Source organism: Sus scrofa, chromosome 16 (genome assembly GCF_000003025.6).
Source record: "Sus scrofa isolate TJ Tabasco breed Duroc chromosome 16, Sscrofa11.1, whole genome shotgun sequence".
NCBI lineage: Eukaryota > Metazoa > Chordata > Mammalia > Artiodactyla > Suidae > Sus > Sus scrofa.
Window position 1 is genome coordinate 60254222 of NC_010458.4, and position 27219 is coordinate 60281440.

Genomic DNA, 27219 nt, shown 5'->3' on the forward strand with positions numbered 1-27219 from the left:
TTTGCACTATGTGAAAGGAAATAACTTAAAAACAGAATGTGTCAGTGGTTGCCAAATACAAGTGCCAGGCTGGCTGCCTTAGAAGGACCTGGGGAACATTTCAAACTACATTAACAGGCATCAACTCCAGAACTTCTATTTTAATGGGTCCAGGATAGGACTCAGGTATCAGGAGGATTTCCCTAGTGAATAATAAAACACGGCATGGTCTGGGAACCACTGCTCTAACCAAATCACCCAAACTGACCCTCTGCAAACCCAAAATTCTAAGTAAATTAGGAAATTAGAAACAAATATTTTCTGTCCAATGAGAGAATAAGATCATAATCTAGTGAAAGAATATTTCACAAGTGAAACTGAAAAATGTGAAACCAGGATTTGCACTGAACTCTGAATAAAAGTGAAATCTCAAAGTTCCCATTGTGGCTCAGTGGTTAACAAATCTGACTAGTATCCATGAGGACATGGGTTCGATCCCTGGCTGTGCTGAGTGAGTTAAGAATCTGACACTGCTGTGAGCTGTGGTGTAGGTTGCAGAGGTGGCTTGGATCCCACACTGCTGTGGCTATGGCACAGGCCGGCAGCTACAGCTCTGATGTGACCCTTAGCCTGGTAACCTCCATATGCCACAGGAGTGGCCCTAAAAAGCCAAAAATAAAAAGCCAACTCTCTGATTCCTTATCAAGGACCAAAATATTGAGGCTAAGGTAACCTGAATACTACTTGGCGCAGAAAACACACTCAAATGCTCTGCATTCTTCATTTTTTTTGTTCCCCTATAGCCAAACTTGCAGCACATGCAAGTTCTCGGGCTAGGGGTCAAACTGGAGCTATAGCTGAAAGCCTACACCACAGCCATAGCAATGCCTGATCTGAGCCACACCTGTGACCTTTGCCGTGGCTTGCGGCAATGCTGGATCCTTAGCCCACTGAGTGAAGCCAGAGATGGAACTTGCATCCTCACAGAAACACTGGGTCCTTAACCAGCTAAGCCACAATGGGAACTCCACTCTGCAGTCTTCAAAAGAAACATTCTATCTAAAAATATTGTAAGAACACAGTGATTTACTTTTCATTAAATCAAAAAATCAGAAGGCACAAATAAGGATCTTTAACATTCTAGATTTCAAGTGGTGGGTTGACCAGGGTTCACTTTATTATTGTGTTTTATACCTCAATATATATTAACTTTATTCTCTTGTATGCCTCAGATGTTGCATGATGAGAAGGTAACTTTAAAAAATTAAAGCAACAAAATAACAGTTTAGATATCTAGTCTTTACATGAAAACAGAGAAGTAAATACAAGAAAACTAAGCATCACCATGCCAGCAGTATATATTTATTATTATTTATGAATGGTCAAAAGACTTACAAGGCCCATTACTATAACTGCACATATGAAATACCACTTAGTGACATGGAGTGAAAAGGACAGTTTTATATATATTAAAAAAATACATACACATACATACTCTCTCTCAACTGCTCACCATACACTGCTACAAAAAGCAGGAGGCATCAAGCTGCAGGAGTTCCAATATACATAACACGCTGAAATATCTCAAGCATAAAAACTGCACTTAAGTTGCAAAAATAAAGTATCTTTCTTCAAACATTTTGATCTGAGCTCAAGCAAAGCAAATAATGAACACCAATGATTTTTATACCGTTTAACGCACTTTAAAACATAAAAGGATCAACAGTTGCAAAAGTCCTGAAAATGTAAAGGTTACTTATAGGAATGAACAATGCATTTCATCCAAAAAAAAAAAAAAAAAAAAAAAAAGACTACAGCAGATCTGTTTCATCCTGGCTTTCAAATATTTAAGAATCATAATTTACTATATTCAAAGAGCAAGGTAAGCCAGAACAAAATGGACAGAAAAATCATTACTTCAAACAAGGCATTTATTGCCCTTAGTTTTCTTAGACAATTTCACTAGTGCAAGAGCATCATTTACCTGAAAGATCATGAGTCACAATTAAAGAGCACTCATACAAAACTATTTCCTTTTTTTTTTAAAAAGTGCCACATACTTAACTTCTCATTAAAAAAAAAAAAAAAAAAAAAAAAAAAAAAAGACAGCAACACACATACACTAATGAAAAACTGTTTGTCTCCATCTCTTGTCAATGAGGAAAGGCCAGAGTGATTCTTTGATGCCAATTCGAAATGGTGTTCGCTGGCCAATGCCCAGGGTCTCCAATTTGGAACAGTCAAGCTGAGCATTTCTTGGACGCTGAGCTCCCAAGACAGGACTGTCAGTTATCTTTAAAACAAAAACAAAAAATCAAAAATAAATGGAAAGCCACATGTGGAGGCTTTATAGTCCATACTTCCCTTTGTGCTCTTGCTCTCTGTGCAAGAAATCTGATTTGACAGGTAAAAAAGCAAATACTATAATCAAAACAGTACTTTTTCAGAGTTCCCTGGCACCACAGTGGGTTAAGGATCTTGCATTGTCACTGCTGCAACTCAGGTAGCTGCCATGGTACAGGTTTGATTGCTGGCCCCAGAACTTCTGCATGCTGTAGGTACAGCCCCCCACACACAAAACACAATACTTCTTTCTGTAAATTTCACCAATACTCATGGGCTTCTTTAAATATGATATTCCAGAGAAAATTAACAATACAAAGTGCCAACATACAAGCAAAGTTCACTTTGATTAGTACCAGAAAATGGAATTATCGAACACTTCCAAAAAACAAGAAAAATGTTATTAATGAGACTTCCAAAGAGTAAGAAGGTTTTAAAGGCCATACACTTACGGGTCTTAAGTGACTGCTAGGGAGGTTGAAGGCATCTGCAATTGCACACGCCATTTCATACTTGGTCATCTGTTCGTTGCCAGACCAGTGAAAGGTTCCCTTAATTGATGGATCCTAACAAGGACACAAAAATTTCAAAACGATTTCAAACTTTGAGTTGAGTGGAATGGCAGGTATGACATGAAAATTAACTTTAAAAGGTCCAGGGAATAAAATGCATCACTCTTTTCTGGAATGTTCTACACAAAATATCAAGTTCCTATAAACATCCCCAATCTAATATGAAAAACAATTTCTAGCATTTAGCCTCGAGAATTTTTTGAGGATAAAAAAATGGTTCTCAGAGTTCCCATTGTGGCTCAGTGGAAACAAATCCAACTAGTATCCATGATCCCTGGCCTCATTCAGTGAGTCGGGGATGTGGCATGGCTATGAGCTGTGGTGTAGGTCGGACGACGTGGCTCACATCCCGCAGTGCTGTGGCTGTGACATAGGCTGTCAGCCGTGGCTCCAATTCGACCCCTATCCTGGGAACTTTCACGTGCCGCAGTGCAGCCCTAAAAAGCAAAAAAAAAAAAAAAAAAGCTCCAATTTTATTTATGGGAATCCTGAAAAAGATTACAGATTTTTTATGAAACATAAGCCAATTTAATCAGTATTTCTAATTATCCTAAGAAGCTAAAACTGAAGCCTAACAGAACCATTTTTTAAGATGAGTTGATTAGTCATAATATTCTTAAATACTGTTACAGTACATATTTTTAAAATTTATCTCAATGTATTAAAAAACTAGTCGTGGAGTTCCCGCTGTGGCTCAGCAGCAATGAACATGACTGGTATCCCTGAAGATTTGGGTTCAATCCCTGGCCTAGGGAACTTCTCAGGGGATTAAGGATCCAGCATTGCTGTGAGCTGTGGTGCAGGTCGAAGATGCAGCTTGGATCTGGCACTGCTGTGGCTGTAAAGTAGGGATGCAGCTGCAGCTCTAATTTGACCCCTGGCCTGGGAACTTTCTTATGCTGCAGGTGCAGCCACACAAAGAAAAAGAAGGAAAAAAAAAGCAATAGGTGTTCACCAGCATTCTCTTCTCTGCTAACTGACGACACACTGTGGCCACATCTTTGACATGTGTGGGGAACCGCTGCTGCCAGTGGTCCATGTTCGCAGACTTGTTGCTAAACTGCACCTTATCAAACATAACAGTCACGGCACTCTCCTCAAGCTTTTCAACTTCTCCATACAGAACAGGAATTCTCAAAACAGCAGCTCCTGGAGATTAATAAAAGTATTATTTTAAAGCTGACTGGTTCTTAGGTCTTGCTGTAAAATCAAAGTAAATAGATTTAAACAGAAAACTTGTAATATACCAAACTGACACAGCTCACTTGTAATAATGCCTATTCACCAAGTGTGACCCTGAATATTTTTAAATGTCTTTATCATTTGGGTGTTTTTATAATTATATTAATTATATGCATTCTTCATTATTATAACTATTAAAAATAAAACTGCCAGAGTTCCCCACTGGCTCAGCAAGTTAAGGATCCGGCATTGTCACTGCTGTAGCTATGGTTACATCTGTGGCATGGGTTCTATCCCTGGCCTGGAGAACTTCTGCATGCCCCAAGAGCGACCGAAAAAAATTAAAATAAAAAAATAAAACTGTATGGAGTTCCCGTCATGGCGCAGTGGTTAGCGAATCCGACTAGGAACCATGAGGTTTCGGGTTCAATCCCTGGCCTTGCTCAGTGGGTTAAGGTTCTGGTGTTGCTGTGAGCTGTGGCATAGGTCACAGACGCGGCTCGGATCCCGAGTTGCTGTGGCTCTGGTGTAGGCCGGCGGCTACGGCTACAGCTCCAATTCGACCTCTAGCCTGGGAAATCCATGTGCCATGGGAGCGGCCCAAGAAATGGCAAAAAGACAAAAAAAAAAAAAAACAAATAAATAAATAAACTGTCATGACAACTAAATTCAAGGAGTGATCCTTGATTGAATTCTAGCTTAAAAAATTAAAATGCAGTAAAGGACATTATTGGGACAAATGGGAAAATTCTTATAAAGACTATGTACTGTATTATTAATGATAAATTCCATGAGGGTGTTAACTGCATTATGCAGTAATTATGTAAAGAATATCCTTGTTGAAAACACAAGGTTACATGCTTTGGGGTGAAATTCAACTAATTCTCTATTAGTTTAGAAAGAAAAAAAAAAAAAAAAGAAAGAAGACTGTATATATAAAACAGGGCAAAACATTAACTACTGGTGACTCTCTGGAGTTCCCGTCGTGGCGCAGTGGTTAACGAATCCGACTAGGAACCAGGAGGTTGCGGGTTCAATCCCTGCCCTTGCTCAGTGGGTTAACGATCCGGCGTTGCTGTGAGCTGTGGTGTAGGTTGCAAACGCAGCTCGGATCCCGCGTTGCTGTGGCTCTGGCGTAGGCCGGCAGCTACAGCTCCGATTCAACCCCTAGCCTGGGAATCTCCATATGCCGCGGGAGCGGCCCAAGAAATAGCAACAACAAAAAAAAAAAAAAAAAGAAAGAAAGAAGACTGTATATATAAAACAGGGCAAAACATTAACTACTGGTGACTCTCCCATCATGGCACAGAGGAAGCGAATCCGACTAGGAACCATGACGTTGCAGGTTTGATCCCTGGCCTCATTCAGTGGGTTAAGGACCTGGCGTTGCTGTGAGCTGTGGTGTAGGTCGAAGACTCAGCTCAGATCCTGTGTTGCTGTGGCTGTGGTATAGGCAGGCAGCTGTAGCTCCAACTGGACCCCTAGCCTGGAAACCTCCATATGCCTCAAGTGTGGCCCTAAAAAGCAGAAAGAAAAAATAGTTGGTGACTCTCGTATAACTGGGTATAGGAGTGTTCACCACATAGTTCTTGAAACCACTAACGAAATCATGAGGTATTCTGATTTTATGTTGGTTGATACTGAGGGATTACAACAGACTAGATAACATTTTAACAGAAATTCAACAAAAACTATTTTATTTTTTTAATTTTTAAATGATTTTTTTTTTTCCATTACAGGTGGCTTACAGTGTTCTGTCAATTTTCTACTGTACAGCAAGGTGACCCAGTCACACATACTTGCATACATTCTTTTTTCTCGCATTACCATGCTCCATCATAAGACTAGATATAGTTCACAGTGCTATGCAGCAGACAAAAACTATTTTTTTTTCTTTTTTGTCCTTTTTAGGGCCGCACCAGGGGCACATGGAGGTTCCCAGGCTAGGGGTCTAATCCGACCTGTAGCCACCGGCCTACGCCAGTTACAGCAACACCAGATTCGAGCCGTGTCAGCGACCTACACCACAGCTCACAGCAACGCCGGATCCTTAACCCACTGAGCAAGGCCAGGGATCAAACCCGCAACCTCATCGTTCTTAGTTGGATTCGTTTGAGCTGCGCTACGAAGGAACTCCCAAAAACTATTTTAAATTAACTTATTGGACAACTGTACAGGTGACCTTTGAACAGCACGGGTTTGAACTGTGTGGGTCTACTTATCTGCAGATTTTTTTCAATAAATACACAAAAGTAAAAATGTAGAATATTATGTATAAGACTTGTATTGAAATGGATAGCCTATCCTTACAAAGGCTAAAGTGAGTGCTAGTAATATAAAATCAATAATGTCTTAGTTTTCTGTTTCATAACTTTGTTTTCAAAGAATTACATAATAATATAGCATGACTCTCTGCTGTCTCGTAACTGGAGCAACTGCATGTCAGCCTATTAATACAGGTAAGTGCTCTTTTCAAATATGCAACGGTATTTCCAACACTGTATGATGAATGTGGCTATAGTACTGCATGCCTTAAAAATTATGCAAGGCTAGGCGTTCCTGTTGTGGCTCGGTGGTAATGAACCCAACTAGTATCCAGAGGACATGGGTTCTACCCCTGGCTCCTTTCAGTGGGTTATGAATCCGGCACTGCCATGAGCTGTGGGGTGTAGTTCACAGACAGCTCAGATACCCTGTTGCTGTGGCTGTTGTGCAGGCTGACAGTTGCAGTTCTGATTCAACCCCTAGCCTGGGAATTTCCCCATGCCTCAGGTGCAGCCCTAAAAAGACAAAAAAAAAAATTATGCAAAGCTACCATAAAGCAATCATACTAACACTTCTTCCTTATCAATCAATGCATGAATCATACCTGTAAATAAATGTTTCTTTTCAGATCTTTTCATTTTTGCTGTGCAGTGTTAGCAATACTTTTAATATCCATAGTGTCTTGTATCATATAAAACGACACAGAAGGAATTCCTGTTGTAGCTCAGAGGTAACAAAGTCATTTAGTATTTACGAGGATGCAGGTTCAATCCCTGGCCTCATTCAGTGGGTTAATGATTCAGCACTGCCATGAGCTGCAGTGTAGGTGGAAGACGCAGCTTGAATCTCATGTTGCTGTGGCTGTGGCTATGGCATAGGCTGGCAGCTGCAGTTCCAAGCTGACATCCAGGCTGGGAACTTCCATATGCTCCAGGTGCAGCCCTAAAAAGAAAAGAAAAAAAAAGACAACACAGTAGTTACTGACAAGCAGTTCATCTTGTAAGTAAACTTATGGTAGCGATACAGTACAATACTGCATTTTCTTATAACTTTCTTAAAATTGTTATATGACACATAAATATGGGTAAATCGGAGTTCCCTTCATGGTTCAGTGGCTAACAAACCCAACTAGTATCCATGAGGACTCAGGTTTGATCCCTGGACTCGCCTTGCTCAGGGTTAAGATCTGGCATTGCCCTGAGCTGTGGTGTAGCTTGCAGATGCAGCTCAGATCCCACATTGCTGTGGCTCTGGCATAGGCCGGAGGCTACAGCTCCGATTTGTCTCCTAGCCTGGGAGCCTCTATATGCCACCAGTGAAGCCCAAAAAGACCCAAAAAAAATTTGAGTGAATCAACTGTTTATGTTTCAGTAAGGCATCAGTCAGTAGTAGACTATGAGTAATTAAGTCTTTGGGGAGTAAGTAAAAGTTATACATGGATTTTGACAGTGCAGAAGTTGGCAACCCTCATCCCCGTATTGTTCAAGGGTTAGTTGTATACTGATGTATATTCAAGGTGATTTCTGAAGGATAATTTATAATCCAAAAATAAAATGCTAAATTTCTGTTAGTATGGTCTATACACTAGGGGTGCTTCTCAAGGAGGTAGCAATCTAAGGCAGGAATCATCAAATCAGATATTTTGAAGTCACTGATGGGAAAGATATTCTAGAGGTGGCTCCATTTGTATTGAAATGCATGTACATGTTGTACAAAACAACATGCACACGTTTAAAAATTCGCCAAAAATAGCTTCCATACATAACCACATTCTCTCTTTGAGGTGCCATTATAAGAGAACTCTTTACAATTTTACATTTTTTTCTAATTCTTTCCCAAGGATGGTATACTTTTTATAATCAGCACACTTATGTGTGTATATATACATAAACACACATAAGAAAAAAAGAAAAATAATATAAATAACAGAATACCACAGTCTAAGAAAAATGATACTGTTTTTTGAAAGATTACAAAAATTTATACTGCATGATTTGTTTTCTATCTTTAACAATATTCATTATACACTGTTACTAGAAAAGTCTGGAAGGATTAATAAATTCTTTGGGATTTCTAAAATTCTTATTTTCCTTTTTTATTAAAACTACATTTCCTAGTATTTCTCCAATGATTTATGTTCCTCAACTGATTCCTTTTTTAAATCAAAAAATATATATACAGGAGTTCCTACTGTGGCTCCGCAGTAATGACCCCAAGAATGCAGGTTCAATCCCTGGCCTCAATCAGTGGGTCAGGGATCCAATCCAGCGTTGCCATGAGTGATTGCGTAGGCCGCAGATGTGGCTTGGATCCTGCATTGCTGTGGCTGTGGCGTAGGCTGGTAGCTGCAGCTCTGATTTGACCCCTGGCCTGGGAACTGCCATATGACTCACGTGTGGCCCTAAAAAGCAGAGGAAAAAAAAAAAAAAAAACCATATATATACATATATACACACACAAATACACACAAACACACACACACACACAGAGATACTCACACACCATAAACAAAAAGGAATCCTCAAAAACAGTCAGGAGAACTCCAGATACTAGAGATGCGTCTTACCTAGATTGTTCTCCAGGACGGCCTTTTCTCCTTCTAATTTTGTTTTGCCATATAGATTTAGGGGACTTGGCATGTCTTCCTCTCGGTAAGGTGGGTTTTTTCCATCAAAGACATAATCAGTGCTAATGTAGATTAGAAATGCTCCAATTGCAGCTACAAAAAAAAAAAAGACAGAAAGAAAAGAATCTTTAAATTACTATATGACATCATTCTTCACTGGAATTTGTAACAGCTTATTCATCATATATATAACAAATCTCTTAAAACAATCTACAAAACTTTAATCTTTACAAACTCGGTGATCACTTAATATTTTATGAAGATTTTATCAAGTCATCATTACCTGCTTCCTTTGCTAAATTCCCAGAAGCATCCACATTAAGTTGAGAAGCAGCATCTGGCTGATTTTCTACAACATCTGGCCTTCTCTCTGCTGCACAATGTACGATGACATGGGGCTGGAAGTTAAGCATTGATGTATTTTTAACCCAAAAAGGAATAAAACAGAACTACAGCCTTTCAACAGTAAATTCATTCATAGAAAAATGCTAATCGTTCCCATTGTGGCTCAGTGGTAACAAATCCAACTGGCATCCAGGAGGATGCAGGTTCGATCCCTGGCCTTGCTCAGTGGGTTAAGGATCCAGCATTGCTGTGAGCTGTGGTGTAGGTGGCAGACGAGGCTTGGATCTGGCATTGCTGTGGCTGTGGTGTAGGCCAGCACCTACAGTTCTGATTCGACCCCTAGCCTGCAAACTTCCGTGTGCCATGAGTGCAGCCCTAAAAAGACCAAAAAAAAAAGAAAGAAAAGAAAAACATTTATTGACATTCCTTCACTAATATGTATAAAATGGGTAACTAGAGGGGACCTGCTATATAGCATGGGGAAATCCACTCAATGCTCTGCAGTAATCTATATGAGAAAAAAGAATGGATATATGCGTATGCATAACTGATTCACTATGCTGGAAACCTGAAACTAATACATTGTAAACCAACTGTACTCCAATAAAATTTTAAAAAAGAAAAAAACAGGAAGTTCCCGTTGGGGTGCAGCGGAAATGAATCCAACTAGGAACAATGAGGTTGCAGGTTCGATCCCTGGCCTCACTCAGTGGGTTAAGGATCCGGCGTTGCCGTGTGTTGTAGTGTAGGTCGCAGGCTCGGCTGGGATCTGGCGTTGCTGTGGCTCTGGCAATAGGCCGGCAGCTACAGCTTTGATGAGACCCCTAGCCTGGGAACCTCCATATGCCACAGGTGCAGCCCTAAGAAGACTAAAGAAATAAATAAATAAACTGACTTTCCTTCAACTAAAAAAATCATTGTAACTTTTAATGTAGTTTCATCGTACTTCCCTTTTTCAAGGTTCAAACTTCCTTAAAAATATATATAGGCCATGAAAAAGGCAAGAGCAATTTAGCAATCCCAAGGCAAAACCAGACAAAACTGTCAACAACTATACTTCTAAATCAAAATAAGCTTCATCCCCTAATTTGGATAGGAAAAAAGAGCAATTGTTGATGAAAGTAACATGACCTAGGAGTTTTTGCCATGGTGCAGTGGAAACAAATCCGACTAGAAACAATGAGGTTGTGGATTCGATTTCTGGCCTTGATCACTGGGTTGCTGTGGCACTGTGGCTCTGGTGTAGGCTGGCACCTGTAGCTCCAATTAGACCCCTAGCCTGGGAACCTCCATATGCCGCAGGTTCGGCCCTAAAAAGACAAAATACAAAAACAAAAACATGACCTACATATTTAATAAACATATGGTAAAGAGAGAGGAATATCAATTGCAAACTAAATTCATAAATTTAAATCTTAATCCAATCATTTGAAGAAAATTAACCATCCATGAAAATTACATTCCAGTTGAGCACTCAGTATGCCATCTGTATGTTAAGCACTGTGCAAAGAGCAAAGATTTCATAATCTGATGGACAACAGATATGTGAAGAGACTGTTTCAATATAAGACCAACATCAAGAGAAAGAAATGCAGAGGGTCCTTTGTAGAGAAAGGACATCTATTCCCACAAAAGCCAAGTCGGAGCTAAGATGTAGATCAGTGACAGGCAAGGCTAGTGTACCCACATACCACACTTCCTGCTTCTCAGCAACTGCTCGAGGAAGCATGATCTTAAGAAAGTTGTTTTCAAACTTGGATGTGCATAAACTGGGGTACTTCTTAAAATGGAAAGCCCCACGCCCCACCACAAACTTACTGAATTAAAATCTCTAGGAATGAGACCCAAAAACAAGTTTTCCAGGTGATTTCAATGTAGGTGTTCACGGGACCACTTTTTTGAAAAGAATGTGAGAACTCTTGATTTGATCTGAGGTACAACAGCTAAATTTTCCCTAACTTTGCTGTGATCATGGCTAACAAGTTGTTTAACCTCCCTGAGCCTTTGTGATCTTTACAGTAGAAATGACAGTATCTATTTTGCAGTGTTGTAGGTACATAAAAAGAAATGTGCATAGAAAGTGGTACTTAAGAGTCATTCACAAGTAGAAGCTTTTTATAAAATGCTTCATCTTTTGCCTTTTGTCATCTCTGTCTCAACCTAATTTTTTTAAGGATGATGTACACTTTGTCACGTGTAAAAAAAAAGTGCACTATATATTATTGTTGTTTAAAGTAACTTCCTTGAGAATAAGAACTTTTTTTATACAACTCAGACAATTCTTAATAGTTTACTTACATGTTAAAATAAACCATACCTGAAAATCATAAATAATGTGATGAACTGCATTCGAATCCAAGAGATTAACCTGTTCAAATTTTGGTCTTGCTCTTCTAAAACCACAGCCAACAGCATGCCAATTATTCTGCTGAAACTCTTTGTACACAGCTCTGCCAAGAAGCCCAGTGGCACCAGTGATCAGAACCCGCCTGCTGGGGATGTTAACTTCCTCCTAAAAGGGTGAGAGGAAAGAACTACTTGCTTGGAAAATATTCTTTCGGCAAAATTAGTCACCATCACCACTGACTAAATACTTCAAGTCTAAGTTGTTTGCTTCATGTCCTGTATCTATAAACCAATTCTTCCATCAGGACAAAAATTAATCAAACTCATCAAGTGTATCATTTTAAGTTTAATAATCTTACCCAAGAAAAAGAACCTAAGACATACGTCAAGGAATTACCTAGTCAAGAAGTTCCCATTGTGGCTCAGCAGTAATGGGCCCCACCAGTATCCATTAGGACCCAGGTTTAATTCCTGGCCTCATCCAGGAGGTTAAGGATTCAGTATTGCCATAAGCTTCGGCGTCCGTAAACTACACCATAGCTCAGATCCCAAGTTGCTGTGGCTGTGGTGTAGGCTGGTAGCTGCAGCTCCGATTCAACCTCTAGCCAAGGAACTTCCATGTGCTACAGATGTGGCCCTAAAAAACAAAAAACAAACCAACAAAAAAAGGAATTACCTAGTCAAACAACAAAAAAAGAAATTACCTAGTCAAACAGATTTAGATTTTCTGTGTTAATAATGAAAAGCCTAGAGTTTCCTGATGGCTAAGGTTAATGATCTGTTGGGGTCACTGCTGCAGTGAAGGTTCAATCCCTGGTCCAGGAACTTCCATATTCCAAGCACATGGCCAAAAGAAAAAGTAGTAGCAATGAAAAAAACCTTATTTTTATGATCAATAATGTCCAAATGAGTAATAAACAGGAAATGCATTATCTCACATTTATTAAAAAGGCACAATTAGTTTTAAGCTTACTTATTTCATGGCCTTTTTTTTTTTAAATGGGACTTTATTGCTATATTTATTTACTATATTTTTGTATTTTTATGGCCACACCCACCATGAACTCAAGTTCTCATAGATACTAGTCTTGTTCCCTACCACTGAGCCGCAATAGGAACTTCCTGATTTTTTTTTTTTTTCCCTTAATGACTGAACCCACAACACATGGAAGTTGCCAGGTCAGGGATTAAAATCAAGCCACAGCTGCAACCTATGAGGCAAGTGTGGCAACACCAGACCCTTTAACCCAATGTGCTGGGCCTGGGATCATCAAACCCACACCTTCGAAGCGACTAGAACCACTGCAGTCAGATTCTTAAGCCCCTGTGCAGGAACTCCTTTACAGCCTGATTAAATATTTGGGCTAGGAGTTCCCATAGTGGCGCAGTGGTTAACGAATCCGACTAGGAACCATGAGGTTGTGGGTTCAATCCCTGGCCTTGCTCGGTGGGTTGAGGATCCGGTGTTGCCGTGAGCTGTGGTGTGGGTCGAAGAGGCAGCTCAGATCCCGAGTTGTTGTGGCTGTGCCGTAGGCCAGTGGCTATAGCTCCAATTGGACCCCTAGCCTGAGAACCTCCATATGCCGCAGGAGCGGCCCTAGAAAAGGCAAAAAGATATACTCTATACTCTACCAGTAATGTTTACAAGTTGACATTTTTGGTCTTCAGTTTTATCTCCAAGTTTTCTTTCAAATCTCAATGATTTTATCATATCGTGATAGTTCCAAATTACATTTCATAGGAACTGAAGTGGAAGAAAATAAATTTGGTCCTTATAGTACTAATATTCAAAGTTTAACCAAACTGGTAAACATTCCTGCATTAAATCTATGTAAATATAAGTTTACCTACATAGACCAGTGAAAACTAATAGAGAATAAGAAAAAATACTTTAAACTGCTCTGCGTTGCTATTGTGAGAAAATAAAAATTCCTTTCACATCGAAATTAAAAGGAAACTACTATTTAGGAAATAATTTAAATTCTATGTTTTCAAGGCACAGTTTCAAAAATTTCCCTTCTTCCCCTAACAGGTAATACCAAATTTCCTAACAGATTCTTGAATGAAGTCAACATTTACTATTAAACACAAAACAAAAAATGTATTAAATTTTATCAACTTGAGGCCTTTTTATTTCAAATATTTCAAATGCTGTTATAAGGCACCTAATTCTGAGCTGTCAAAAACCTTAAATATGCACACAATAACCAAAGACATTTTTTTCTAGCCCTTAATTTAGCTGAGTAACCTAGCAGACTATACATTTACAAAGGGAGGGGGGGAAGCTTCCAACGTGGCTCAGTGGAAACAAATTTTGACTAGTATCTATGGGGACACAGCTTCGACCCCTGGACTCAGGATCAGTGGGTTAAGGATCCTGCGTTGGCTACAGCTCCAATTCAACCCCTAGCCTGGGAACCTCCATATGCCTCAGATGCAGCTCTAAAAAGGCAAAAAAAAAAAAAAAGAATCTGACATTGCTGGGAGCTGTGGTGTAGGTCCCAGACATAGCTTGGATCTGGTGTTGCTGTAGCTGTGGTGTAGGCCAGCAGCTGTAACTCCGATTTGACCCCTAGCCTGGGAACTTCCATATGCAGTCCTAAAAAGCAAAATAAAAAAAGGACACCCAATAATATCTATCACAGGAAAAACAGGAGATGAAAGGGCTGGCAGAGACGGTATCAGTTCTTAAAGATATTTTCTCCTTAGTTCAACCAATTTCAAGACATTTTAGAGGTTGAAGAAAAATGCATCTAGGCTCTCTGTTGGAAAAAAAACTTGGCTCTATACCAACTGATCTCTGAAAACAAGGATTTCAGCCAGCAAAATATTTTCTCTTACATTTTTGGCAAGAAAACAACTCTATAAAGACGGTAATTGTAAAGAGGTTAAAACATGCCAAGTCTAGTAGAGATATAATCAGAAAACAATTTACACAAGTTAAATACCAAAAAGATTCCTGGGAAAATGCTATAAAAGAGCTGTGATCTGGTTTCCTGAGTTTCTCACTTTCCTTCATTCAAAGGAAGGAATAGGAGTTCCCTTCGTGGCTCAGTGGCTAAGGAAGCTAACTAGTATCCATGAGGCTAAGTGTTTGATCCCTGGCCTTGCTCAGTGGGTTTAGGATCTGGCCTTGCCAGTGAGCTGTGGTGTAGGTCAGATCCCACGTGGCTGGGCTGTGGCTGTAGTGTAGGCCGGCAACATAGCTCCGATTTGACCCCTAGCCTGGGAAACTCCCTCCACATGCCGCAAATAGAGCCCTAAAAAGATTTAAAAAAAAAAAAAAAAAACTTGAGTTCCCGTCGTGGCTCAGTGGTTAACGAATCCCACTAGGAACCATGAGGTTTCGGGTTTGATCCCTAGCCTTGTTCGGTGGGTTAAGGATCCAGCATTGCCGTGAGCTGTGGTGTAGGCCGAAGACAGGGCTCAGATCCTGCACTGCTGTGGCTCTAGCGTACACCAGTGGCTACAGCTCCGATTAGACCCCTAGCCTGGGAACCTCCATGTGCCGCAGCAGCGGTCCTAGAAAAGACAAAAAAAAAACCAAAAAAGGCCCCCCACCCCAAAAAAAACCCTTGAAAAACCAAATATATATAAATAGAGAGCTGTAGCTCTTATGCTACGAAGTCATACACATAATGGGAGACGTGTACACGGAATAATACCAAATTGTAAACTTAATAGGAGATAAATGGTTCTTTCAAGATGGTTCAACAAGTCCTCTGGGACAGTGACTTCTACTTTAGCACATGTGGGTTAACTTCTACTAAAAGTATCCCAAAGGAGTTCCCATTGTGGCGACTAGTATTCATGAGGAAGTGAGCCTCACTCAGTGAGTTAAGGATCCAGCTTTGCTGTTAGCTGTGGTGTAGGTTGCAGACATGGCTTGGATCTGGGCATTGCTGTGGCTGTGGCACAGGCCAGCAGCTGTAGCTCAGAGTCAAACCTGAGCCTGGGAACTTCCAAATGTGCTGGTGTCACCCTAAAAAGACAAAAAAAAAGGGGGGGTTCCTGTCGTGGCTCAGTGGTTAAGGAATCTGACTAGGAACCATGAGGTTGCAGGTTCCATCCCTGGCCTTGCTCGGTGGGTTAAGGATCCAGCGTTGCCGTGAGCTGTGGTGTAGGTTAGAGACCAGGCCCAGATCCCGAGTTGCTGTGGCTCCAGCTCCTATTCGACCCCTAGCCTGGGAACCTCTATATGCCACCGGAGCGGCCCAAGAAATGGCAAAAAGACAAAAAAAAAAAAAGTCCTAGAAAAGGTCAAGAGTGAAACTTCACTAATTATCTAAAGAGGAAATCTTAAATTTTAGTTGCAAACACAATTATACTTGGCTATTTTTAGAAGCTCTTAAATGTGGCAAAGTTTCACATTGATTTCTTTCTCACAACCCTCCCCCTTGAGAAAGATCTTTGAATAAATACTCCTGGACTTTAAGAAACTTTTTAAGATACCTAGGTGACACCAGTCTAACATCCACTGTCACCCTTCTGTACCCTACAAATAGTATTATTACCAGTAACCACTACATCTCATTCTCTAACATAAACTTCGTCTTCATTCTCACGAGTGAGGTTCAATTTTATAGGTTTTGAGAGCAGCAAAAATACATCAAGTTTTGGCTACAATTTTAACGAAGGAAAATCCATTTTCACTGGTCTACTGAACCCCTACTGTGAGAACTTATCAAGCTTTACATACACACATATACATTCATATGCGAGAATGCACATAAACGATATGTAATGTTACTACTCAGCATTGCTTGGGATACACAGAAACAATATCGAGGTTTAAAATAGGCTATCTACCCTAACTCTACCCCCTAAGTCCCAAAGTGATTTGAAAACACTAAATATGCTACATTCCGGAAGCGTAAAAATTTTGCATTATCAGAGATAGCCTTCACCTGAACCTTCTAAGACATATCGATCTGGGCATTAATAATCTCTTTATTCCCAGAGCTAGATATATTCTGTGAACTGGTGTATGCTGGGGGGCGTGGAATGAAACGGTAGAGAAGGGGGCTCTCCAAACACAGTTAACAGCTTTCGTTTATGCAACCTCCGCAATGGTTCAAAGCTTGGGAAACAGACCTGTATTTGAATTCCGGATGCAACCGTACTAAATGCACTTGGGCCAAGTACTCGCCCTCTAAGCCCCAAGTTTTCCTACCTGTAAAATGGAGCAAAACTAGAAACTCACAGTTATAAGGATTAAAGTAAATAATGTACGTAAAGTGCATAATATAGTTGTATGTTTTTAAACTAAGAACTCACTCTTCATCTCCAATCCTGTTCCTATTTCTGAAAGGCCACCCGGCCCCTTTTCAGAGATAGGAATTAAAATCGGAGAATAAAAACAAAAAAGATTAAAAAAAAAAAATCAAAACCGAAACATCTCCGAAAACCCCTCTTCGTTCCTGGGAGGGGAGACAGGAAACTTGAAAATGAAATTCAACTTATCCTGTCGCAGCTGCTAAGAAAAGACACAGAAACCGAGATAAACAAACTCGGCGGCGCCGCCCCAGCCTCCCGGGGCCTCAGCTCCGACTGAATGCGTCTGGAAAAGTACTCCAGCCCCACCACCAGATTCGTCCCCCTCCGCTCACTCGGTTCCCACGAGACGTCCCCCCCCCCCACCCCGCCTCCAGACCCGGGGCCGATTCCCTCACCTCCACTAACTGGCAGTTCCCGGGAACAAAGTGGATAGAGAGCTCCTTCTCCCGCCCCACCATGCCCGCCGTCTTGGCGACGCCGCCGCAGCGTCCGCCACTTCCTCCAGCCCAAGAACGCCGTAAGCCGCAGCTCCAACGCCCTAGGCCCGCCTCCCCTGGTCCGGGCCGGCCCCCTCCCACCGCTTCCGGCTTCCGCCGCCAAGACCGACACTCTTGATTGGCCACGCTCCACCGACGCCCCAAAAAGGGGGCGGGCGCGCTCAGGACGCTCCCAGCCCACGCGCCGACTCTTAAAGGGCTACCTGAAACAAAGGCCTCAGCTTTAAACCGGGACTCTTGAGTTTTGTTTGCGGGCTGGGAGGAGGAACTGGGGATGTTTATTTAGTTTTCCCTTTTCGACTAGGTAAGAATTGAATTGGATCGCCTGGACTTCCAAGTTTGTAGACTGTGCGCAGTGCATAAGGATTAACTGGGCACGTAAAACATAAAGTGGAACAAAACATTTTAAAGATATGGTAGGAGGGATGAGGCAAGGGAAGAGGAAGCACAATTGGACATGTATCCCTAGAGCAATGAGGGATCTTTGTTTTTGAGAGAGAGATTTTATAAAGAGAGGAGTAAAAATAAATGTGTTGACATCTGAGTCATCAGCCTCTGAAGAACCCATTTGTCTTTCTGGGATGCACAAAGGTAGTACGTGTGAAATTCCAAAAATGGCAAACTATTTTTAACTAGTTAAAAATAAAAAGGTGTGGGAGTCTGGGGGTGAATTGTTTGGGTGCCACTTTAAAACGTACGTTCTCGTACTTTACCAATAACTTCAGTATGAGCTGTGGAACTAGAGCCTGGGGCTCCACATTTTAGGGGATATAACTGGAGTCAAGACCACCCTTTGAGAAGCACCGCCTTACAGGCTGCAGCATTTGGCTACACAGCGGCGCCTCTGCTACCTCGGAAAATGAAAGGAACCAAAGGGGAAAAAGACCAACGGATCTTCTACCACCTGTATCACCCTTTTTTTTTTTTTTTAAAGTAACAAATTAAAACAGCCCTAAGCATTGAAGCTGACCTAGCACGCAACCGTATTTTCTTTCAGTTTAAAACCAAAACGTCCCATGCCAGCCGGGATGCCGGTGAAATTTACTCAGAAAAAATCCGAGCATGGACCGTGTAGGGTTCACCAGCTTTCCACTGAACAGTCTGAGTGTTTTTGTCCAGACACACAGAAGACAGAGACTCTAATAAAAGTCGCCCAGAAATGTTGATTACTGCTTGGATTCTTCTAAAACGACGTTAATTGCATAAAAGCTTTTTTTGGTTTCATCTTCCAGCTGAACACTAGGCAAGCAGCCTTTAAAAAAAGTTTTTCCACGTCTCAGTCCCGTGACTTTCTTTCCTACCCAACCCCCACAAGAACTCATTTCCTTATTTGTGTAAGCATCAGGTTTCTTTGGAACAATAGCAGGAGAGCCTGAGGCCCCCCCAACACTTTACAATTTTTGTTTCAATCCCGGCTATAAATCAATTAGCACTGTTAAGAGTCCTAGAGAGGACTGCCCCAACAGTAACCGCGCATAATCTGCAACAAAGAAAAGGTGTCGGTGGTACTGGGGGGAGGGATTCAAGATTCTCCCGATCCTCCTCTCTTTAAAAACTGAGGATTTTTTGTAAAGTTTACAGTGATGCGTTATAATCTCTACAAAAGAAAAAAAAATTGATTGTTCAACGTGAAGACGATTTAAGGATATGCATATGCAATTAGCATTTTGATTCTCAGAGCAGACTTATCTAGAGGAATAAAGGAATTTACTTGCCTAAATTTGAGAATCTGATATGATACTCGCCAGGGGAACCTTGGGTATGATCCCTAGGGGCATATGCTCGTATATGGGTTTTAATCATTCTTTATAAAAATGGAAATTTCAGTGTAAATAAAAACGCTATTATTATACAGACAATATCCAAGTTCACTTAGTGGCTAAAACTATAAATTTAAAAAGAGTAATCTGGAGATAAAGTTTAGGTTAGCAGATTCAATCCATGCCAAAACAAAGAAAGATAAAATCGTTATTTATATATAACTTTCACCTACAGCATTGCATTAATCTGGTAAATGAAACTACTGTTGTTTGGGATTTTTTTTTTTTTTTAATGGAGACTTAGCTGAACTCTCCATACAGGGTTAATAATTAGCTACTTCATTCTTCCAAGTCAAGTCCCAAAGTGATGTTTTAAAGAAAGGAATGACACTCATTTCTGTTTTTTCACACACCCTTTCGGTTTTTATCATTTGTTCATTGGGGTGCTTTTAAGGAAACTCTAACTCCAGAATGCTTCTTTTCTTGAATAGCTAGCTCTTACCTGTTCCATATTCTCCGGCATTTCAGGCATGATTCCAAAATTATCTCAGGAAAAAAGATTTGAGATGGGTCTCTGCCTCTGCCTTCTCGAGCTGGGTCTTTGTTCTTCTGCTTGCTGAGAGCTCAGGCACACGAAAACGTGAGCCACAGCTTCATTCGACCTTTGAAATTAGCATTTTGAGTCCGATCCCAGAATCTCGTGCAGTTTTCCACATTGCAGTAAACTGGCAGCTGATTCCCCGTGGCAGTCTTGAAAATACCCAATGAGAAGTTTCATGTTTTATTGCCAGCCAAGTGAGAGCCCATTATCAAAACCATTAGGAGAACCAACTTTTTTTTTTTCTTTTAAGGAATAAAGATACAACAAGTCTGTGAAGACTTGTTGCAGTTTTCTTTTGCAAAAAAAAGCAAGAGCCTGTCTTTGGAAAGCACCCCAGACAATGCAACTGATTCCTGTTGTGAAATATTTTATTGAGTTATGGTTTATTACAACAGAATCCTCTTGGTAAAGGTCTCCAGTGCTTTCCCCCCAGGGCTTTCTAATTAACTATTTGAAAGGATGGTAAAAACACACTGGTAGTAACAGCACCAAAAATTAAATCTTGATAGGTTTTTTCCATTAACAGTGCCCTGCCCTCTGTTTGAGGAAATGATAAATGGAGTAGCCTCAAGTTTGGCAGAGCATTAAGGACTACTAGACCAATGAGCTGCCCGGAGCTGCCAGCACAGCAGGAAAAAAATCGCTCTGTAGGAATGGAACCTAGCAATCCTACTGTTAACGATTTAAAATGTGATGAATATGCTCAGTTAAATTTTGAACCACTGCATTGACGCTCTGTAACAATTTAAGAACAACCACCAAAAAATTGCCATTCAAATAGAGCGTAAAAAAAATCAGTTAACTTTTTATATTTTACCCAGTTCAAGTACAGAGCACGTAGTTGAACTATGACACGTGCAGAGGGTCTGTCAGTGATTAAGAAAATACAGTTTTTTTAAATCTGATAAATTAAAATTCATTAGAAGTTGCCATGAGGCTCAGCAGGTTAAGTATCTGGTGTCACCGCAGTGGCTCGGATTCAGTCCCTAGCTCAGGAATTTCCACATGCCACAGGTGCAGCCCCCCAAAAAAATATATAACATATATATGTTATATATACATACACATAATTGATCAAAATTTAAATATCTGATCATCAGAAGACAGTATTGAAGAAATAAAACAGACTGGGAAAAATAATCTTGATATATATATATATATATATATATATATATATATATATATCTGAAAAGGACTTATATTCAGAATACGTAAGAACTCTTAAAACTCAAGAGTTTTCAGAGTTCCCGTTGTGGCGCAGTGGTTAATGAATCCGACTAGGAACCATGAGGTTTCAGGTTTGGTCCCTGCCCTTGCTTAGTGGGCTAAGGATCTGGTGTTGCCATGAGCTGTGGTGTAAGTCGCAGACACACCTCAGATCCCATGTTGCTGTGGCTCTGGTATAGACCAGTGGCTACAGCTCCAATTCGACCCCTAGCCTGAGTGGCCCAAGAAATGGCAAAAAGACAAAAAAAAAAAAAAATCGTTTTCTTTTTTTTAATTTGTGTTTTTTCTTTTTAGGACCTCAAGTGTGGCATATGGAAGTTCCCAGGCCTATGCCACAGCCACAGCAATGCCAGATCCAAGCCACATCTGTGACATACGCCACAGTTTGCGGCAAGTCTGATCCTTAATTCACTGAGCAAGGCCAAGGATTGAACCACATCCTCATGGATACTAGTCAAGTTCTTAACCCCTGAGCCACAACAAGATCTCCTCAGTAGTTTTTTAAAAATCGTTTTTGGTGAACTTTATGTAAACATGAGTATGTCATTTTGATGTATGAGCCTTTGTCTAGAAAAAAATATGAGACTGTGCTTTCAACTTCTAATTGGCAGAACAGTTCTTAGAGCTTTATGAGGGTCTGTCACCCAGATTATAATTCTCAGTGTGGCTCAAATAAAACTCCCCCTTTTTTTCTTTCTTTTCTTTTTTTTTTCTTTTTAAGGGCTGTACCCACAGTATAGGGATATTCCCAGGCTAGAGGTGGAATCAGAGCTGTAGCCACCAGCCTACACCACAGCCACAGCTATGCAGGACCCAAGCCCAGTCTGCAACCTGCGCCACAGCTCACAGCAACGCCAACACCGGATCCTTAACCCACCAAGTGAGGCAGGGAGCAAAGCTGCATCTTCATGGATGCTAGTCAGATTTGTTTCTGCAGAGCCACCATGGGAACTCCTCCAATTTTTTTCTTCACTTAATTGTTAATTTAATTTTTGTTTAAAAATGAATCTCAAATCATTATACTCAGTTGAAGAAGCAAGACACCAAACAATATGATTTCATTTATGTGAAATTTTAAAACAGGGGAAACTAATCTATGGTCAAAGACATCTTGACTTCAGGAAAGGTAGGGATTGACTGTTGTGGCCATAAATGTAGTTTAAGAGGTAATGGAGAGGAGTTCCCATCATGGCACAGTGGTTAACGAATCCGACCAGGAACCATGAGGTTGCAGGTTCCATCCCTGGCCTTGCTCAGTGGGTTGAGGATCTGGCGTTGCCATGAGCTGTGGTGTAGGTTGCAGACGCGGCTTGGATCCCGAGTTCTGTGGCTCTGGCATAGGCTGGTGGCTACAGCTCCGATTCGACCCCCAGCCTGGGAACCTCCATATGAAAAAACTGGGAGAAAATATATGTAATGCATAAGAGATGAAAAACTAATTGCTGGTGTTCCTGTCATTGTGCAGTGGTTAATGAATCTGACTAGGAACCATGAGGTTGCGGGTTCGATCCCTGGCCTTGCTCAGTGGGTCAAGTATCCAGCGTTGCCATGAGCTGTGGTGTAGCTGTGGCTCGGATCCCGAGTTGCTGTAGCTCTGGTGTAGGCCGGTGGCTACAGCTCCAATTGGACCCCTAGCCTGGGAACCTCCATAGGCCACCGGAGCGGCCCAAGAAATGGCAAAAAAAAGAGAACTAATCACTATGCTGATAAGGGACTTTTGAAAATGAATAGAAAAAAAAAATTCCATATTGAAATTGAAAAGCAATTCATGCAAAAATAAAAGCAATTCATAACCCGAAATTTGAATGGCCATGTGATGAAATGCTAAACCTCACCATTAGTCAGGAAAATGAAAATTAAACTGACAATATTTTAAGTTCTCTAACAGATTGCAAAATATTTAAATTTTTTTTAATAATTTTTTTCTGCTTTTTAGGGCCCCACCCGAGGCACATGGAAGTTCCCAGACTAGGGATCAAATGGGAGCTGCAACTGTCAGCTTACACCACACCCACAGTAACCCAGATCTGAGCCAAGTCTGCGACCTACACAGCTCATGGGCACGACAACGCCAAATCACTGACCTACTGAGCGAAGCCAGGAATCAAACCCGCATCCTCATGGATATGAGTCAGATTCATTTCTGCTGCACTGCAATGGGAACTCCCTAAAAAATATTTTTTTCCATTTTGTTAATTGTTGTATTTACTAGTCAAGCTTAGTCTAAATAGTTTAGGAGTTCCCCTTGTGGCACAGTGGAAATGAGGTAGGAGACAGATGGGCCCCTGGGCCGGGAACAGTTGGGACTTGTTATGCCAAGTAAACTGGGCCTTATTTCTCTTTGACACCTCAGGGAAAAAGTCAGTAGAAGGAGCTGAGCTCAGTAGGAGTAGAGACAAGATTGTTAGAACAGCGGGGAAGAAGGAAGCAGAGGCTGGGCCATGAGATTGCAAGCAGAGTTTGTTGACCAACAGAGTGGTTGGGAGCTCTGAGCAGGTGAGACTCGGGCCCCCTCTCCCAGTGGAGTGCTTGGTTTTTTATAGCCAAGGGTCATTTTGTTGAGCCATGTATTCTGTGGCCTTGGGGCCATCTTTGTCTCTGGGCACTCATCTGATGCATGGGACTGTTCAATAAGAACGAATATGTGTCCTTTGAGCCCTTGTTTCATTTTCCACCTGAAAAAGACCACTTGAATTACTCCTGGGTTCAAGGAGAGCTCCCCCAAAACACATGACTCCTAGGGGTCAGAAAGGGAGGCGGTGCCAGGCCATAGTAAGTCCTGATACCATCCTGGCACCCTTTGCTCTGGAATCCATCTTTGCCAAAAGATGCACACACATATTGGAGAGGGTCCTGTGTCCAGCCAGGTGTGAGAATTAAAAAGATAATTGGCTAAAGGTAAACAAAGACCCGGAAGAATTGTCCTATATAAGTGATTTAAATCACCCCTCTGGCACGCTCCTCACTGAAGGGGATGCCCGCACCCGCACAACTCTGTAGGGCGTATATTACTTCTTTGCTTCTGACTTAAACTGCTTCTCTGTGTGCTCTCCCACGTGTTGTAATGTGACTCTAACAATAAACTTTATACCTGTTTTCACAGTCTTTGCCTCCTTGAAACATTCTTGCTTTCAACAGGAGACAAGAATCAGGGCAATTCTACTTTTAGCATCTAGCTAATCTAGTGGCTAAGACTCCTAGTTTTCATCCAGGCTGCCCAGGTTCAATTCTTTTTTTGGGAGGGGAGGGGTCTTTTTGCCTTTTCTGGGGCCGCACCTGCGGCGTATGGAGGTTCCCAGGCTAGGGGTCTAATTGGAGCTACAGCTGCCAGCCACAGCCCCAGCCACAGCAACACAGGAACCGAGCCACATCTGCAGTCTACACCACAGTTCATGGAAATGCCAAATCCTTGACCCACTGAGCAAGGCCAGGGATCGAACCTGCAACCTCATAGTTCCTAGTTGGATTTGTTTCCACTGCACCAGGACAGGAACTCCAGGGATATGTAATTCTAAAGGGAGGTGGACTTCAAGTTTGAAAGCCCAGCTCAACATCACTGAAGTGAAGTACCATCCTCACCTTGGAATGACTGTATCTGAAGAATAATACCAGGTGCTACAAGGAGTAACAGCAGAGGATATGAGTACTTACATATTCACCTTGGCAAATTTAATAAAGGAGGGATAAGGAAGGCCCTGGATGGCCCCTCCTGCTTTCGATTGGAGTATATGGTAATGCCATTGGCTAAGGTGCTGAGGAAGAAGGAATACAGGAATTTGAGGAGAGGCCTGAGTAAAATTACATGTCAGCACTTTTTGGCTAATGTAGGGGAATTTTTAAAAAACTTTTTGTTTTTTTTAATGGCCTCACCTGAAGCCTATGGGACTTCCTTTGCCAGGGACTGAAACTGAGATGAGGCTGCAGCAATGCTTGATCCTTAAACCAGGCTGGGGATGGAACCCACCACCTCCTCAGGGACCCAAGCCACTGCAGTCGGCTTCTTAACCTACGGTGCCATAGCATGAACTCCTAAAAACCTATTATTACAAAATTTTTTTGAACTTACAGAAAAGTTTAAAGAAGAGCTAAATAAACCCCACTACACTATCTATCCAAATTTTGTTTGCTTGTGCCTTATTCTATTTTCGCCAAAATCAGCACTTCTTCTTGTAAGGGTTTTTTTAGGGTAGTTTTAGGTTCACAGCAAAATTGAGGAAACGATACAGAGTTTCCCCAAATACTCCCTGCTCCCATATATGTACAGTATCCCCCATCATCAGCACCCCCCCACCAGAGTGGTCCATTTATCATAAAGGATGAACCTCCACTCACACTTCATACTCACCTAAAGTCCACAGTTTACATCATGGATAACTTGCTGTTGTACAGTCTGTGGGTTTAGACTAACACAAAATGATTTGCTTCTCTCACTGTGGTATCATACAGAGAATTTTCACTTCCCTAAAAATCCTGGGCTTTGCCTTTGCATTCTAACCTAGCCCTCACCCTCTGGCAATCACTGATGTTTTTACTGTCTACAGTTTTTTTTTTTTTTTTTTTTTTTTTTTTTTTTGTTTAGGGCCACACCTGCAGCATATGGAAGTTCCCAGGCTAGGCTAGGGGTTGAAATGGAGCTGCAGCTGCCAGCCTACACCATAGCTACAGCAACTCCGGATCCAAGCCACATCTGCAACCTTCACCATAGCTCACGGCAACGCTGGATCTTTAACCCACTGAGTGAGGCCAGAAATTGAACCCGCAACCTCGTGGTTCCTACAGTGTGTAGCATATTCAAATTGACTTCTTTCACTTAGAAATAAGCATTTAAGATTCCTTCTTTATATCTCTTCATGGCTTGATAACTAGTACTTTTTTAGTGCTAAAATTCTACTGTTGGGGAGTTCCCGTCGTGGCTCAGTGGTTAACGAATCCAACTAGGAACCCTTGAGGTTGCGAGTTTGATCCCTGGCCTTGCTCAATGGGTTAAGGATCTGGCATTGCCATGAGCTGTGGTGTAGGTTGCAGACACGGCTCAGGTCCCATATTGCTGTGGCTGTGGTGTAGGCCGGCAGCTACAGCTGCAATTAGACCTCTAGCCTGGGAATCCCCATGTGCTGCAGGTTCGGCCATAGAAAAGACAAAAAAAAAAAAAAAAGGATTCTACTCTTTAGATTACTACAGTTTATTTATCCATTCACCTACTGCAAGACATCTTGGTTGCTTCTGGAGATTTGACAGTTATGAATTAAGCTGCTATAAAACATCTGTGTGCAGGTTCTTATGTGAATATTATTGCTTTTTTTCATAATTTTGGCTTTTTGAAGACATCATACTCACTATCTGATTGCTTTCTTCAGGAAGTCACTTATTTTATTTATTTATTTATTTTTGCTGTTTAGGGCTGCACCTGTGGCATATGGATGCTCCCAGGCTAGGGGTCAAATCGGAGCTGCAGCTGCCAGCTTACATCACAGGCACAACAATTCCAGATCCAAGGTGTGTCTGTGACCTACACCACAGCTCATGGCAACGCCGGATCCCTGACCCACTGAGCAAGGCCAGGGATCTAACTCACATTCTCAGGGGTACTAGTCGGATTCATTTCAGCTGCACCACAATAGGAACTCCTTCAGGGAGTTTTTTTAATATTCCACTAAGCTTTGTGTTCTCTGTAAAGTGACTTTTTTTGGGACACCTGATTAGATTGATGATGCTGTATAATTCACATATCACATTAGGAAGGCACCTGACAAAAAGTCATCTCAATATTAGTGATTTTATATTTACCCATTTGGGGACTTTCCGTGTGGCTCACAATGATATTTTTCCCATTTGGTAAAGTGGTGCTTTTTTTTTTTTTTTTTTAATCCTTTGCAATAGTAAGTAATGTTTGGGGTCCTTCTGTGGAAGCTATGAATATCCTGAAACCTAACAACTTTCACCTAATTGCCTCCACTGATGTTCCTCATCTTTTTTTTTTTTTTTTTTTTTTTTTTTTTGTCTTTTTGCCATTTCTTTGGGCCGCTCCCGTGGCATGTGGAGGTTCCCAGGCTAGGGGTTGAATCGGAGCTGTAGCCACTGGCCTACGCCAGAGCCACAGCAACGCAGGATCTGAGCTGCGTCTGCAACCTACACCACAGCTCCCGGCAACGCCGGATCGTTAACCCACTGAGCAAGGGCAGGGACCGAACTCACAACC

At 41.4% G+C, this 27219-nt stretch overlaps 1 protein-coding gene across 2 annotated transcripts; it reads right to left on the bottom strand.

Annotated features, from left to right (window-relative positions):
• On the bottom strand, positions 1320-20007 carry MAT2B (methionine adenosyltransferase 2B). 2 transcript variants are annotated; one of them, XM_021076525.1, is made up of 7 exons: positions 19695-20007; positions 11630-11824; positions 9251-9365; positions 8908-9060; positions 3850-4043; positions 2775-2888; positions 1320-2272 (listed from the first exon to the last, which is right to left on the bottom strand). In XM_021076525.1, exons 1-7 carry the CDS (start codon positions 19722-19724, stop codon positions 2102-2104), a joined length of 972 nt encoding a protein of 323 aa, XP_020932184.1. In that variant the 5' UTR covers positions 19725-20007; the 3' UTR covers positions 1320-2101.

What these genes read in the sequence shown, in the direction of transcription:
- MAT2B (XM_021076525.1), bottom strand. Translation starts at nt 19,724, where the DNA reads ATGCCTGAAATGCCGGAGAATATGGAACAG. An exon ending in CGTCCTGGAGAACAATCTAG is followed by an intron (nt 4,044 to 8,907) that starts GTAAGACGCATC and finishes ATTAATCTCCAG; the next exon opens with GAGCTGCTGTTTTGAGAATT. An exon ending in TAGCAGAGAAGAGAATGCTG is followed by an intron (nt 2,889 to 3,849) that starts GTGAACACCTAT and finishes TGTCCTTGTTAG; the next exon opens with GATCCATCAATTAAGGGAAC.